Source organism: Arachis duranensis, chromosome 3, assembly GCF_000817695.3.
Source record: "Arachis duranensis cultivar V14167 chromosome 3, aradu.V14167.gnm2.J7QH, whole genome shotgun sequence".
Taxonomy (NCBI): domain Eukaryota; kingdom Viridiplantae; phylum Streptophyta; class Magnoliopsida; order Fabales; family Fabaceae; genus Arachis; species Arachis duranensis.
This window is the reverse complement of record NC_029774.3, coordinates 739,555-756,925: the sequence shown is the minus strand read 5'-3', so window position 1 is coordinate 756,925 and position 17,371 is coordinate 739,555. Positions and strand designations below refer to the sequence as shown.

General features: G+C 30.1%; 1 protein-coding gene and 1 non-coding gene across 2 annotated transcripts; both read left to right on the top strand.

Moving 5' to 3' along the window:
* The first annotated feature begins 11,561 nt into the window (after positions 1–11,561).
* LOC107476454 (zinc finger protein ZAT5-like) lies at positions 11,562–12,893 on the top strand. Its single transcript, XM_016096271.3, has one exon. The coding sequence runs from the start codon at positions 11,666–11,668 to the stop codon at positions 12,695–12,697; it is 1,032 nt and encodes a 343-aa protein (XP_015951757.1). The 5' UTR covers positions 11,562–11,665; the 3' UTR covers positions 12,698–12,893.
* Positions 12,894–17,004: 4,111 nt separating this feature from the next.
* Positions 17,005–17,077, top strand: TRNAV-UAC (transfer RNA valine (anticodon UAC)). The gene has a single exon. It is a non-coding gene; the product is annotated as a tRNA-Val (tRNA).
* Positions 17,078–17,371: the final 294 nt, after the last annotated feature.

Sequence of the window (17,371 nt, the reverse complement as noted above, 5' to 3'; positions counted from 1 at the left end):
AACTCCCTTCTCAAGAGCGTGTTCTTCAGTCACTTAAATTTATAGAAATTAATGAATTGATGAACAACATATATATAATATATATTTTTTTTCGAATAATATTTTGTTCATATATATAGTTATAAGCTTGATATATATGAGTATTGAATATATGGTGGAAGTGCAGCATGAAATAATGTTCCTTTGCTTTTTGTTCTTTCATTTTCCTGAAAATGAGAACTACTCTCTAGCTAGTTCAACAATTGAGAAGTCCTTTTCATCTAATTAGGTAAGATGGACATTTGACCTTTTCTGTATAATTTGTCTTAATTGGTAATTTTTTCTTGCATATTTAATTTCCATTTTCTAGGTTACATATATATTAGTTATTATTTATTAATTTGATCATATAGTATAGTATTATAATTCATATCTTCAAGTACTTGAAGATATGAATTATTTTGACAATTCTTTTTGTTGAAAAAAAATATTCTAAACAATTCAAATAATTATACTCTAAAAGATAACAAAATTCTTAATAATTTTTTTATTTTTAATATTTATTTATGTAAAAATGATTAGTCTCTCCGTCAATATTTTTTTAGGTTAATAAAATATGTTCTATACGACACATTAAAGTGATGATTTGTTTGATAAGTGTCAATTAAAATTATTAAATTATTTTTTTTAGTTAGAATTTTGTTGTCTTTTAAGAATAATAATTGTCAAAAATCGTATAAAAACTGAGAAATATTAATAATTTTTAATTTTTTTACTTATATAAATTGAATGAAGGATATATTTTTTAATATTTTCATTCTTATTTTAAAAAATTGTTAAGATATTATATTATTAGAACTATATTAAATTTTAAGTGTACTTAATTTAATTTTTCTATTATAATTCACATAAATTTATTATTAATTATTAAAAAATTACATATTTAATTTTATAATAGATAATAAAAAAATTGACACAATATTGTATCTCAAATAGATACAATAAATAAAAATATTTATGTTAACTAACCATGTAGATATAACATTAAATATTTAAATTTTAATATTTTGGAATAACTAGTAACAAATTGATAAGACTGATAACAATAATTAGCAATATCATTTTTATTAAAATGTATATCTTCTTTTTAATTTTTATAAGTAAAAAAATTTTAAAAATCATTAATATTTCTCAATTCTTACACAATAAATTTAACCAATATATATAAAAAAAATTAAACAAAAAAACAGAGAAAGAAATTCTTAAACAATCTTGATAATTATTACAAAAAATAATTAGATCCTTAATAAAAAAATCTATTAATTTTAGTTGACACTTTACATACAAGTCAATTAATTAATGTGTGTCACATAAATACGTTCTGTTAACTAAAAAAATTATTAATAAAGAACTAATCAATTTCGCAAAATTAAAGATCAAACATTAAAAAAGATATTTTCTATAGAAACTTCATGATAGTCCAAAAAACTCCCGAGATAGTTATTTATTTTTTTAAATTTTAAATTTATTCTTTAATAGTTTTGATCACATAAAATTTAATGTGCATGTATATATATACTTTGTCAGAGGAATAAATGTAACCACAAACCAACATTTATTCAAGTTAACGTCTTATATAATTCAAGTTGCATAAGTATAATAATTAGTTATTAATTGGTACTAGTAGCTAGTTGGAAAAAGCGGCATAGTCACATTATTTTTCATAGCAAATTGCATAATATCATAAAGAATAATACTACACTTTCTTAGCCCCTTCTTTTTCAATCAATATATTTATTGAACTTTCTCCTTTATGTGAAATGGAAAATAACATAATTTTATGGGAGAGTTTTTGAGGTTATGGCAATGGCAGCATCAAATACCAAGCTATCTCACATTACGTGCCTCACACAACACAACTTCAACTTACCACATTCAATTTGCTACGCTAAGAATCTGCCGTACTTTTTCTTATTTTATTTTTTATTTTCATTTTTCTGCCTCTCATTTTTTTTCCCATTCACTGTACATTGAACCTTCCACTATTATACATGCTGAAATAATTCACGTTACCTATTCATAAATCTCTCTCTTCTATATATTTAGTTCACGAATCTTCGTTCCCACATGCATTTGTTAATTTAATCAATTTTATTGCCATTATTTTGATACAAATTTATATATATTAATAATGAAAATTAATTAATAATTTTAAGGTGAAAACTCAAGTGCAGTCGATTTCACGTAAAGTTGATACCTGAGAACAGTTAGATAATTTGACTAATTTGACTAATTTTTTATCTAACGACTCTCAGATATCAACTTCACGTAAAGTCGACTTCACTTAAGTTTTCACCTAATTTAAACAATCAACCTAGCTTTGGTTTGGAAAATGTTCCTAGAAATGGACTTTGACTTAACTTGAACACTCGCATATAATTAAAAGTCAATGTTTAATCTTTGGCTATTAGATATATAATAACATATAGAAGGCCCTACCACATAATCAAACCAAAACTTTGAGGGAATAATAAAATTTATTATTATTGCAGTTATCTAACTATTATTCGTAGAAGTTACTGATTAATTTTACGGTTTTACCCCAAACATTAATTAACATATATTTTTCTTTGTTCAGTATAAATAAAAGATAATATAATTAATATATGTACACTTTTGTAGGAAGGAATTTGAGAGTAGCGTACAATTTGATCAGTCCTAAGATTCTAAAACAAAAACGTGACAAAGTGCAAGTTTTCATGGTTACTTGTTGACTTGGTTTCTAAGCTACTGAATTTTACCAATATTAGCCTGTATGAAAGTATATATCTACGTATAAAAATACCTTCACTTAACTTCTCCCAGAAGGCCAAAACGACCATTAATATAAATTATTTAATCTTTTTAAAAATGATTTCATACATATTGTTATTAATAAACATAATTAACTATTGGAGCAACTAACTGACTTGAAGTTTAGGCAACTGTAAATTAAATAATTAATTTGTAGATCGACAAGCTATGGTATATACTAATAAGATTGGGTCAACGGTACATGAACCAGTAAATACACAACTTTGGATCTAATTAGCCATATCTACCCAAACATATACTTAAATTAAAATCAAAATCATGGCACCAATTAAATGAAATATAGTAGCTAGAATAGTGGTCATAACGTTGAGGATCAAAATGAGACTTACATGAACCTATAAACGAGACTTACATGAACCTATGGGTCTAGCTAGTGTCATGCTACGAACCACGGATATTTCGTTGAGTTGTCGTGTCCACGTATCGGACACATTTTGGACACGACATTCGTCGATATTTGTCCGATACGCGTGTCTACTGTCCAACTGTGTCTTAATAAAAAACAAAAAATTCTTCTCCAGATACATTTGGACACACTTAAATACTATCACGTGTTTGCGTGTCCCGCCTTATTCTTAACATATATCGTTGAAATGAGTTTAGAAATAATATATATTATTATTTATTAAAACAAAAAATATTTTAGATACTTTTATATAATTAAAAAAAGACATTAAAAATAGTTAAAAAATTATTTTATATTTTAACAGCAATAAAATATCAAAAATTTATTGTAAATTCGTGTATATATGCCGTGTGTCCGTATCTTATAAAATTTTAAAATTCGTGTGTCCGCGTATCTCGTGTCGTGTCGTATCTCGTGTTCATGTCAATGTCCGTGCACCATAGGTGCCATGTATTATAAATTTATAATACACCAAATTAAATAGAACAAATAAAATTCACATTTATGGTCAATTAGTACAACTACCACTAGTGACTAATTTTCTTTTTTTTTTTTTTCCCCTTGTCAACAGTGTGTAATTTTTCTAGTGTTTTGGTAGTGTATATTGTTTGACTATATAGTATATTAAAAATTAATTAATGGTTTTATATATGCATGAATATAATGTATGTATGTATAAAATTATACCTCACCTACTAGTGGACCATGTCTTGGTGAAGACGATTAAGTTAATGATTTGAGATCTAGAATGATCAGTAACTAACATCTTATTAATCAAACTTATTAGGACCACACTGTATAATTGAATTTTTTCCAATCACACTCCACAAATCTCAAACTAGCTACTAATAATATCAAAACAATAATGTACATACACCTTAACCACCGTTAGCTAGCTTCCATTTCCAAATGGCACTTCATTTCGCTTTTGCTTCTCTTAATTAGTTTCCTTTGATCTAATTATTAATTTGTTTAATTAATCATTTAAAAAAATTGATATTATCCGATCCTATTAGATATACAAGGACATCACCACATGGCATGGTTTGCTCCATTTTTATGTATGCAATGTCTTAGATTCACTTACATCCATCAACGGTGATTATTATATGTACTCATCTAAAATATTATGATTCATTGATGAGAACTAATTAACATGGCGTGAGAAGCACATCCTTCCACTATAATCATATTTTAAGATGAATAAGTTGAAAAATTCAAATGAAACAAGAAATTAAAAAAAGACATTTCCTCCTACAAAATCAAAATAACATTATTATTATTATTATTATTTGTTATTATTATTGAAAATCTAATTATATTATAAAAATGATAATTTTATCGACAATTAAGACATTTAAAAATTATTTAATCGGTGTTGTTATAATTTTGCCGATAAATTTAGTCTCTTTTTACCGACGTCGCGCTATCGTCGATAAAACAAATTCTCGATAATTTTATTTTTATTATTATCGACGGTTTTAGCATCGGTAATAATAAAATAAAGAACAAATTTAGTTTTTAAATTTTACTAAAAATGGATTTAATTTCAAATGATTACTAAAACAAAATTTAGCAAAACAATTATTTATTATTGTGACAGATGAGCGGCTAGCTAGCAATAATTAAGGTGAAGGTAGCTTTAAGCAGAAGATGAGGAATTTGAAGGTTAACAAGTGATGAAAATAATGGAATTAAAAGGAAGCATAGTCTTAATAAGTTGAGTAGGAAACGTAGCTAGCTAAGTAGCATATAACATACTTGTATGCTACATATACCCTCCTTAGTCTTTATTCATTCATTAACCGAATCCTATACTACTTGTCATGCCACTTATTATGTCCCTTTCTTTTCTTCTTTGGATTACTCAACACCCTTAGATACTATTATACACTACCCTAGCTATTCCCACAACCAAGCAAAATAATAATAATAATAATAATAATAATAATAGGGTATCCTAAATAATAGCAACAAAAATAATATGTAGTAGAGCATACAATTAGAGTTGTTAATAGTAATTTATTCTTTGAAGTTTATGTTATTTGTAATAAAATTTTTACATTTTTAATACTACAAATTAATTCTTGAAATTTTCAAAATATATATAAACTCAAATAAAGTACACCCATACTTATTAAGATGCGCTATGATAGTAGAGATGCAAAATAGGTGTTATTGTATGTCCACATATTATTTTTGGTAGGCATAAAATTAATTAATTGCTTGCTTCTTTGCTTGCTTCTGTATTTGTCTTCTTCTCTAAATAGTTATATATTTTCAATAATATTTTTGCATTTTGTCTTATGCATTTTCTAAATGTACTATGATTATGTATTTTTTATTAACAATAATAACAAATTTTATTAACGTGGTCAATAATATATTTTTTAAAAGTTAAGTTTAAAAGATTGATTTATATATTATTTAAATACTAAATTATATAACCATGTGAAGAATATCACTTTTAATATAGGACTTAAAATTGATACAGTCAAAGAGTAGTTAGAACTTCACCTTTTTTAATTTTGGTTCTTGTAATATATTTTTTTGATGTATCTATAGATAACATTTTTGGATACTAAAAAAAATAAGAATTAATTACATTTTCTCTTTACTCTTTGATTCTCTACTCTTTAATTCTCTAGTCACACATCACTCCTGCATACTTATACATGGTATCAGAGTCTTCCACATTTTTCTTTTTCTTTAAATTTCGGATCTTCCCCAGCTTTTCAATTGGAACATCGCGATCTATAGTGCTCGATTTCGAAACTGCAACATTAACAACAACTCCACGTTTTTTATTCTTCAAATTGTGGGTCGCATCTTTACTCTCGGGTGAAGGTACAATTTTAGATCCTTCAACATCATCGTTGTTTTCAAGGTTTTGACCCATGACTTTAATTGTTCCGAATGCTTCAACCAACAACAACAAATCTCTCCTCCAACCTATTCTTAACAAATTGGATGACACCAATTTTGTTACTCGAAAACAATTAGCTCTTTTCACCGTTAAGGGTCAAAATCTTAAAGACCATATTATTGAGGGTAAAGAACCCCCAAAATATAAATCTGATATAGTTCAAGCAGTTGGTATAATTTCTTCAAAGCATTTAGAATGGCTTCTACATCCATTGATAGCTCCTATAAGAACAGCATCGTGAACTGTAAATCCGTTCTTTAGATTTAGAATAGGCTTCATCATTTGTTTGTATAATCTACAAAATCAAAAATCAAGCAAATAAAGGTACAGCTAAAGAATATCAAAAGAATTCTCAAAGTATGTCATAGTACTTTAAAAACATCAAGAAACTGATAAATTCTCTCATCTCTCTTGGTTATGATGTCACTACAGAAACACACATTGAAACAATTTGTGATGATCTTTCAAAAGATTATTCGAGCTATATTTTTCTTGTACAAGCAAAGTCAGAATTTTTTAGTATTGATAAAGTTGAAACTTTGCTGGTCTCTCATGAAGAAACCATTAAAAAATTTAAACAACTATCCTTAGAGACAGCACAGACTCAGCTTGTTCACTCTCAATTTTCTAATTCAACATTTTCTGGGTGAGGCTTCAATTGTCGACGAGGTGGCCATGGAGGCAGATTTGACAGAGGAGGTAGAAGCTCTTGGTAATTAAAAAATCGTCTTCAATGTCAAGTGTGCAGTAGACCTGATTATTCTGCACTCACATGTTTCTATCGTTTTGATTAGGCCTACTATAGAAATCAATCATCATCATTCAATTCTAACAGTGGAAATCAACCTCCACCACCATCTAATGAATTTTATCATCCACAGTCTTACTTGACCTTTGCTTCAACATCTTCAATTGCTGATAGTACCTGATATCCAGACTCGGGTGCCAGCCATCACTTGACCTCTAATACTCAAAATTTTATTTTATCTGCTGAATACACTGGCCCAGATCAATTATACATTGTCAATGATTTTGGTATTGATATTTCTCAATATGAAAATTTGATTTATCCAATTTCAAAAAGAATATTTTTTCTTAAAGATCTATTACATGTACCTGAAATTGCTAAGAACCTATTGAGCGTCTCTAAATTTTGTTGTGTGAAATCACAAGTTAACAAAGAAATTCTTCTCCAAGGAATCCTTAAGAATGGATTATATGCTTTTAAAAATCTGTGTGTTTCACAATCTTTAAATCATCTAAATATGGTTCAGTCTTTCTTAACAACCTGCAAATGTAATCTTACTCTTTGGCATAGAAAGCTTAGACATCCTTCTTCCTCTATTATTAAAACTGTCTTAAAACAATATAACATTCTAATTGATAATAATGAGAACTCCGATTCCTTTGTTTGTGAATATTGTTGCATGGCTAAAATATATGTGCTTCCTTTTTTTTATTTTGACACTATATATATACTTCTCCTTTATAACTCGTTTTTATTGATATATGGGGTCCGACTCCTAGTGCATCTCGATCTAGTTTTAGGTATTATGTAAGTTTTGTTGATGCTTTTAGTAGATACATCTGTCTGTATTTGCTTCAAAATAAATTTCAAGTGTTTGAAATTTTTAAACAGTATAAAATCCTAATGGAGAAACAAATTGATTTTTCTTTAAAACCAGTGCAAATAAACAATGATAAAGAATTATTGTCATCCTCTTTTAAGTCGTTTGTGCAAGAAAATGGTATTGTTCATCGCTTGTCTTGCCTGCACACCCATCAACAACAAGGAGTTGTTGAGAGAAAGCACAGGTACTTAGTTGAGATGGATTTTTCTCTTCTTGTCACTGCCAAACTTTTCTTTTCTTTCTGAAAAAATGCGTTCTTGACTTCTGTATTTTTTATTAATAAATTTTCTACCAAAGTTTTGAACTATAAATTACCTTATGAAATATTAAATAATGTGAAACCAAATTATAACATACTCAAAGTTTTTGGTTGTGCATGCTATCCTCATCTCATACTCTTTAACACTCATAAAATGGACAATAGATCTCAACAATATATTTTTTTGGGTTATGCTCTTCAGTCTAAAGGGTTAAGGGTTCAAATATCTTACATCTCAAAGAAAAATTTATATTGTAAGAAATGTTATCTTTGATGAACAGTTGTTTTCCTTTTCATCTTTATTTGTTGTTTCTAGCATTTATAATACAGATTTTTTCTCTAAAGATTCAGCTCATCCTATTTTACCTCCTCATATTCCAACTGTTGAGATTGTACACCTTGCCAATTCTCTTCTCATATCAACGTCTTTTAATTTTCATCTCTTAAATTCTCATATTTCCTCAGTCTAACCTTCCTCCAACTCTTCATTAAATATTTCTGGTGCTACTCCAATTCAAGCGATAGAAACTGAACCCTCAGAAGCTCCTATTTTTTGGCAAACTCACACTCCTAAGTCACTCAAAACCAACACAGTATGGTTATCATGTCAAAATCTGGCATTTACAAACCAAAAGTATTAACTATTGCTGTCTCTTCTCATGATCTTCTCCAAAATCTACCAACATCTTGAAACAGGCCTTGAATTCTTCTCAATGGCTAGGGCCATGCAAGAAGAATATAATGCTTTAAATGAAATACTATACTTGGTATCTCACTACACCTCCTCCTAACGCCACAGTCACAGGATACAAGTGGATGTATGCTGTGAAAAGAGCTCCGAACAATACAATTAAAAAATATAAGGCAAGACTAGTAGTTAAGGGATATCACCAAATTGAAGGTTTGAATTTTAACAAGATTTTTAGTCCTGTTATAAGACCCTCTACCATTAAGACTGTGATTTATATTACTGTGACAAAAAACTGACTTCTGCAGTAGTTCAATTTCAATAATGTCGTTCTAAATGGCACATTGGATGAGGATGTTTATATGATTCAATCACCAGGTTTTACTTCCTCTAACTCTACTTTAGTATGTAAGTTAGATAGGACAATCTATGGCTTGAAACAAGCACCTCGTGCTTGGTTTTCTGCTCTTAGCTCCACCCTTTTTCATTATGATTTTACTAATACGAAGGTTGATAACTATTTATTTGTTCGAATAATCACTAACACTTCTGCTATCTATCTCTTAGCTTATGTTGATGATATAGTTATTACAGGGGACAATGCATTTGAAATAGAAACTCTAATTTAATCTCTTCACAATAAATTCTCTTAAGGATTTAGGCGACCTGCGTTACTTCCTTAGCTTAGAAATCAATAAATTACCTAATAGTGACCTACACATATCTCAGTCAAAATATATTCTGGATCTATTACACAGAATTTAGATGCATGAATCTAAAATTGTACCTACCCTATGTTATCTACTCTAAAACTCGTCTCTCAAGACTCAACAGAGTTTGAGGATCCAACTAAATATTGCTCATTGGTTAGAGGCCTTCATTATGCTACTTTAACCCATCCTAAAATTTCCTTTTCTGTAAATAGGATTAACCAATTCATGCAGAATCCCAAGGAACATCATTGGAAAGCTCTAAAGCGCATACTCAGATATTTATCAGGTATGAATAATCATGCTTTAGTATATTCCAAATTTATTGATCTTCATATTCTGGTGTTTGCATATGCCAATTGGGTTAGTGACTTATAGGATAGAAAAAGTACCAGTGGTTATTAGTGTCTACCTAAGCTGTAATCCTATCTTTTGGTGCAGTAGAAAACAGAATGTAGTGAGTCGATCCTCCACTGAAGCAGAATTTAGGTGCTTGGCAGATGCAGAGGCTGAAGTTCTCTGGGTGTAGAAGTTGCTACAGGAACTTGGCATACCTCAAACTGTCTCCCCAACCATCTTCTGCGACAACTTGAGTGCTGTTATGCTTGTTGCCAATCCAGTTCTTCATAGTCGCAGCAAATATTTTGAAATTGATTTGCATTTTGTGCAAGATAGAGTTGCAAAACTCCAATTTTTTGTGGTTCATATTCCTTCTGATTCTCAGATAACTGATGTGCTGACCAAATCCCTCTCAACAACTCTCTTTCATAAATTTCGAACCAAACTCAGGGTGGTTTCAATTCCACACTGAATTTGAAGGGGATATAAAGAGTACCACTTCTAATATAGGGTCTGAAATTGATACAGTGAAGGAGTAGTTAGAGCATCACCTTTTTTTATTTTAGTTCTTGTAATATAACCCTCTAATGTATCTATAAATAATATTCTTGGCCACTAAAAGAAATAATAAAAATCAATTATATTTTTTCTCTACTCTTTTATTTTCTACTCTCTAATTCTCTAGTCACATATCACTGTTGCATACTCACACAAACCAACCACACTAAAAATCAACTACCAAATTACCTAAGCGTATAAATTAAAATACATATTTAAAATGTTAAATATACTTTAAAATTAAATTAGATAACACATATATTTATTTGTAATGATAGTTAATTTGATAGCTATCTTTCCTATGTAGATAACATTTTTGATATACGGTTGACATAAAATTTAAAAAATGTATATATAATTAATTAACCAGTAATTAAATATAAAATAATAAAAAAATATATGTATATGTGTATTTGTTATTGTTTGGGATGGTATTAAAGGGGGTTTAATTAATTTTGCTTAAAAGCCACCCGAATAATCTCTAATAATGATTCCAATTGGATTAGAAGTGTTCTTTAATGAGAGAAGAGGAAATATATGCTTATTATGAGAAGGGTTGACATACATGCTTCTAACGTGCAATCTCACTTTGCTTGAATAGGTTATTAGTGTAAATAGTGTTACTTACCCTTTCCTTCTGTTTGGCCTAAAGCCTAACCAAAAGAGAGTGTGAAACCGACCCTTAACGCTAACACTTAACACCAACCTTTCTTTCTTCAACTCTTCTTTAAACTCTCATAGTTTTTTTATTTTTAATCCACTTTTTCAGTTACCTACAATTATAACAATAATTCAGATTCATATCTGCCACTATAGTTAATAATAACAATAATTATCTCTAATTTCAACCTAATTTCCTTCTAGATCTGTACCATCCACAAAACTACTAATTAAGCTAATAACCTATTAGGACGTATTAATTGATAATTGTAGTCGCAAGTTACACTGCTTAGCTTCATTAACATATATAAAATGTATGTAGTAGTAGAAGTGAAACAGAAAGAGAGGAGAGAAAAGTGTGGTAGATGATGAGAGCGTGAAAGCACGCGGCAGGAAGAGAGCGTGGAAGAGGGAAGAAAAAGAAGAGTTTGTTGTTAGTAACACACACTTGCAAGGTTGGAAACGCAAGGAAGATTTTGGGTGGCAAAGTAAACTACTATTTAGTAATATAAAGAGCAAGGACGGCTTCAAACATTCACTCTCAAATCCCAAACTATATAAATACATATAACTCTATACTCACTCTCATAACATCACATACATAACATAACTTTTAATTTCTGTTGAATTGTGAAATGGATTACAAGGAAGACTATTTCTCCAACACTAACAGTGATAATTGTAATGTTGTTCATCATGATGCTACCCATCATATAGCCAAGGGAAAACGGACCAAAAGGCTGAGGCTTTTGTGTGGCGGCACAACCCTCATGACGGCGGCGTCTAGCTGTTCTAGCGCTTCCGGGGATCATGGCAGCGGCGATGATCACGGCTCGTTTTCGATTTCTTCCACAACGAATCAAGAGGAAGAAGATATGGCTAATTGCTTGATTCTTCTTGCTCAAGGAGGAGGAGATTCTCATCAAAAACCGCCACAAATTGATGATCAAGATGAAGATGATAACAAGAAGATTATTGAAATCAAGAGTAGGAAATTCTCGGAGATTGAAACCGCCACCATAAACAACAAGGTTGGTTTCTATATTTATGAGTGCAAGACTTGTAACCGAACCTTCCCTTCCTTTCAAGCCTTGGGTGGTCATAGAGCCAGTCACAAGAAGCCTAAGCTCACAACAATCCCTGCCGCCGAGGACAAGAAACCACCACCACCGTCTCCGCCACCTCCACTGCCACCCCCACCACCGCAGCAACTTATGATGAACACCAATTATGACCATAGCCAGCAGACTGAAACTGTCCCTCCAAATAATAATAATCCAATAATTTCTCTACAATTTGGGAGTGGGCAAAAAGGTAATTTCCACAACAACAACAAGCCCAACAAGATTCACGAGTGCTCCATATGTGGCTCCGAATTCACATCCGGCCAAGCACTGGGTGGACACATGAGAAGGCATAGGGCTACAGCGGCCGCAGCCGCCAATAATACTGCTCAGGCCAATGTTGGCCTAAGCAGAATTGAGGCAACTTCTACTGTTATAACAACAACAGTAGAAGTTCAGCCTCGAAATATTCTAGAATTGGATCTCAACCTTCCGGCTCCGGAGGAAGACCTCCGGGAGCCAAAGTTTCAGTTCGCTACCGCGGCAACTAAGAAATCTATGGTGCTCTCAGCTGCTCCGGCTTTGGTGGACTGCCATTATTAGGCCAGGTTGGGGAGGGGTGGAATTTTTATTATTTTGATCAATTATGGATCAATGTGAATTATTATTACTTAGCACTATTTTTAATTTACATATTATTCCCTAGCTAATTATCGATTCTTTGGAATTATTCTTTGGTTTTATTAATAATTGAGCATTTTGATTTTGAATTATAAAAAATACGTGACAATATGATCTACTTGTTGAAGTTGGAATACTTTGAGTAAGTAAGTAGTTAGTGTTCATGGTTGCCTTTCATTCACGAAAAGTGAGTGATAGGGCATCTTTATTTATCTTCCTTTTATTTATATATATATATTTCTTTTCTTTTCCTTTAATTTATTTTTTAGTATAGGTGGAAGTTATAATTTTGAGAACCTTATATCTGATCAGTTGAACCAATTAAGGAAGCCACAAAAAAAAAAACGTAACAAATAGTGTAAGATCTAAGTCTTAAATATGAAGAAATAAGAAATTAGTAATGGTTTTTAGAAGAGTGGAGAGTGATATGCAAGAGTGAAGTGGCATGGGAAGGCAAAGGTGTAGCTAGGGTTTGGCATAACCACCACCACAACCAAAAGTCGTGGATTAGGTTCCCTTTTGTGTGCTTTTCATTTTTTGTTATAATAAAGCCTAAAAGATCTCTTTCTTTCACTCCCTCTCTTTAGTTTCTCACTCATACATACATACATACATACATACATGCATGCATATACTTCTGGCCTTATAGCTACCACATACATTACATTCCCACTCTCCTTCACTAATTCACAAGAATATAATATAATAAATTAATTGAAAAGGAGGGATGCATTAAAACAAACTAATTTTGGTAACAAAAATGAAATGATGCATTGTGTCGCTGCCATATGCTATGCTTGCGAAGCCATCATTATTGTTCACCATGTATCTTTCAATTTCTATGGCTCCCTGTCTCTTGCTATATATATTATTCTAAATACTATAATAAGCTAATTTAAGTATTATCATATTTGCTGGTCCCCCCTCTCCATCTCTCTATTATAGTAATTGCTTTTAGATTTGAACTAACTAAACACTTTGACCTAATTAACCAGCTGCCTAAGCTAGCTATTTTTTTTCTTTGCTTAATTAAATTTGTAATCCCCTAAAATAATTAATTAAATACATTTATTGTTTAATTTGTGACCAGATACATAGTAATAATTATCTTGGGGATTATCTCATTCTCATTGGAATTCTGTTTCAGCCCATACAAATTTGATGCTCCCAAGAAAGATATAGTGGTAACTTTGAGGCCACACACACCTTATTACTGATTAGGAGAGTTATATTATATGAATTACGGGTACTATACGTATCGGATAAATTTTGGACACAATATTTATTAATATTTATTTAATATACGCATTTTTTATATTTAACTGTGTCTTAATAAAAAATAATTTTTTTTATCAAATACGCTTAAACACATCTAAATACCATTACGTATAAGTGTATCTAACCTTATTTTTAATATATATTCATGAAATGAGTGATTTATCTAAAAAATATTTTATATTTTATATATATACTCTGTCTCTGTATTTTATAAAAATTTTAAATTCATGTGTCTGTATATTTTATATTATATTATCTATCTATATCAATATTCGTACATGATAGGTTATATTATACCATTTTCATTTGTATTGTCCAACCTTAGTTCTTGGACTTGCACCCATCATTCCACACATCTTTACTCACATATTCACATAATCAAGGAAATTCAAATAACAAAAGATTATATAAGAGTTGAGAAATGCATGAAATAGTTACTAATTTTGCCTTATAACTTGAAATTTGGGCATAAATGTCATTATTATATAATTGAGTAAGAGATGTAACTTGAATTAAGCAATGAAGGAAAAAAGAAAAAGAGAAAGAGAGAGAGATGGGAAGACTTTTAAGTCACTTACACTGGCCACTTATCTAAAGTTAGTTATGTGCACGTTTTTGTGAATGCTGGTAAGCGAAGCATGTGGACACATATGTTGCGTGAGGTGTCCGAATGCATAACATATATAACAAAGTAATATACTATAGACTATACTATTAATATTATGTATAATAAGCTAAGAGAAATTAAAAGAGATCACTCACTCACTCATTGACATTAGCACATGTATGTTGTCTTAGTTGGAGAGCTTCAATTCATTCTCTCCATTATCTCATGTAACCCCCCACAATTATATCCTCTTATTCCCACTTCATTAAAATATACTTTATTTTATATAAATATTGTTCTCATTAATTAAAGGAAACTTAGGACCTTAACACTATGATCATAAACCCAATGCTTTAGTAATTTTCTTCTTTTGTTAATGTTGGTTGAAATATAGTTTATAACTTATTAATGTAATTTCTTATTTAAATGAAGAAAAAAGGAACAAGAATAAGAATGTGATTAAGATGGAACCAAAGCAATGAAGATGGGTTTGTGTAATATAATTAAACTTTTTCAATTGGTTGCTTTAATTTAATTTGCTTACTCCAAATGGATATGAAATTACCAATCACCACAAGACAAGGGTATGAAATCAGCTGAGATGTCATCAATTTCCATTATTAGTAGAAAAACTAAAATAATGAGGAAAATTAAAACAAAAAACTACTTGAGTGATGATTTTAAATCATCATATTCTTGTAATTTATCCAAACAAATAGAGAGATAGTACGTACTACTTCGTACTCTTGCCAAAGTTTAACACAAGCTTGTGGTGTAACATAAAGAAGAGTTTTAAAGAGGAAAAAAATTTGAAGAAGGGGTATAATTTCTTATAAATTGAAAATTACTAAGTATATGTGTAATTTACAAAATTATGGGTAAATCACTTATAAATAATTAAATCCCACAAATTATTGTGAAATTACTTTTTTTTTTGTCCAAATTTTTTTATGCTAAAATGATTTGGCCTGCTTTAATTTCTAATCTTCACAACAGCTGGATGATGATGATGATGATGATTAAATTGCATATTATGTAGCAAAAAATTAAATAAATTGAGCTAGCTAGCTAGCTAGGTTGAAGCATGCATTTTGTTAACATGTGAAGTTGTTTATCTATTTTTGGCTATGACAAGGTTTATGTTATGTGGAGTTAGCATTGGTCCAAAGTTTAGTGATAGAGACAAATTCCTCAAATGGCATGAGTTGGTTTTATACTATGTGGCATGATGTCCCTACATACTTTGTGTATAACACTATGTCTACCCTCTCAACCAAAATAGCCTAAAAAAGTAGGCACTGGCCGGCCTCATAAATCATAATAACCCCTTCTATTTGTGTTATTAGTGATAAACAAATTTCCCCTTAACCAATAATCACTTGCTTAATCCTCTCTCTACATATAGTGTTGGCCCTCAATAGGGTTTGGATCCCATTCATTAGGACGCATCCCCAATTTGAATGTTTGTCATTGTGATGGAACAATAAAATGTGTGGATCATATTGGCCCAAATATATATAATTATATAGTCAGTTATTTACTTATTTTGCATTTTATATGGAGGAGATTTATTTTTTATTTTTATAATTATTGGAGTTAGAGTGGATTTACTTACAATTCACGGTTTAAAACGGGATTATATATACCAAATTGTCCTATGATAATGGTGTATGAGAATTGAAATCATATATTAGTAGAAAAGGGTTTAAAGCGACGAGTATAATATAAACAATATTATATACATTCCATTATTATGATCTCTAGTATTTCCCATTAACAATAAAATCAATATTTCAATTTAGAAGCCATGATGAGTATTAAGTTGGAATTAGTGTAGCAGCCTGGAAGGATTCAACAACTTAATTTTTAATCTATTATACGTTTGAATTTTGCCAATGATATTCAATGGAGAAGCATATCCACATATAGGGTTCGTTATAGTATATTGGCCAATATATGTATAAAGTATAAACTATGACTACTTAATTATTGTGCACAAATACCATGGGCGCTGTCAACAATCCACTTCTTTTTTATCATTAAGACAACTAATTAAACGAAGTTTTCTTTTATGTTTAAAGTATAATTATTCTTCATTTGTTATTATTTTGAAAAAAGTTTTGTACCAAACACATGTACAATACAAGGAATGTATGTATTGTTTCCCGAAAATAAATTAATCACCTGTTTTTTAAGAAAATGAGTACAAGTTTGTGTCTAATTGGACCCTATTTTGTTCTTAGAATATAATATTTTCACAAGTTCATTAGAATACAAGTTTGTGTCTAATTAATCACTCTTAGAATTGGATATAAAAATAATCTAAGATTCCCCACCATCAAGAGTTGCTGTGGTGTAGTGGTTATCACGTCAGTCTTACACACTGAAGGTCCCCAGTTCGATCCTGGGCAGCAACATTTTTACATTATATTCTTAATTTGATTTTTTGAATTTGCTTCATGACTCGAGTTTTATTTTATTTTTATTCTTTTGGCCAAGCAAAGGAAAGTTTTATGATTTGTTAATGACAATAATCAGCATGCGAAAAGCTTTCATCCACCGGAATGTAATGTATATATGAATATTACATTCTCGTCTGAAAATTTTACATGACCTTTGTCACTACACATGATAATATCTAGGAAGAGAATTCATTTCCTTTGTCCCATGTTGGTAGCTGTTAAAAAAGATGGGGCAAGTCCAATCAACAT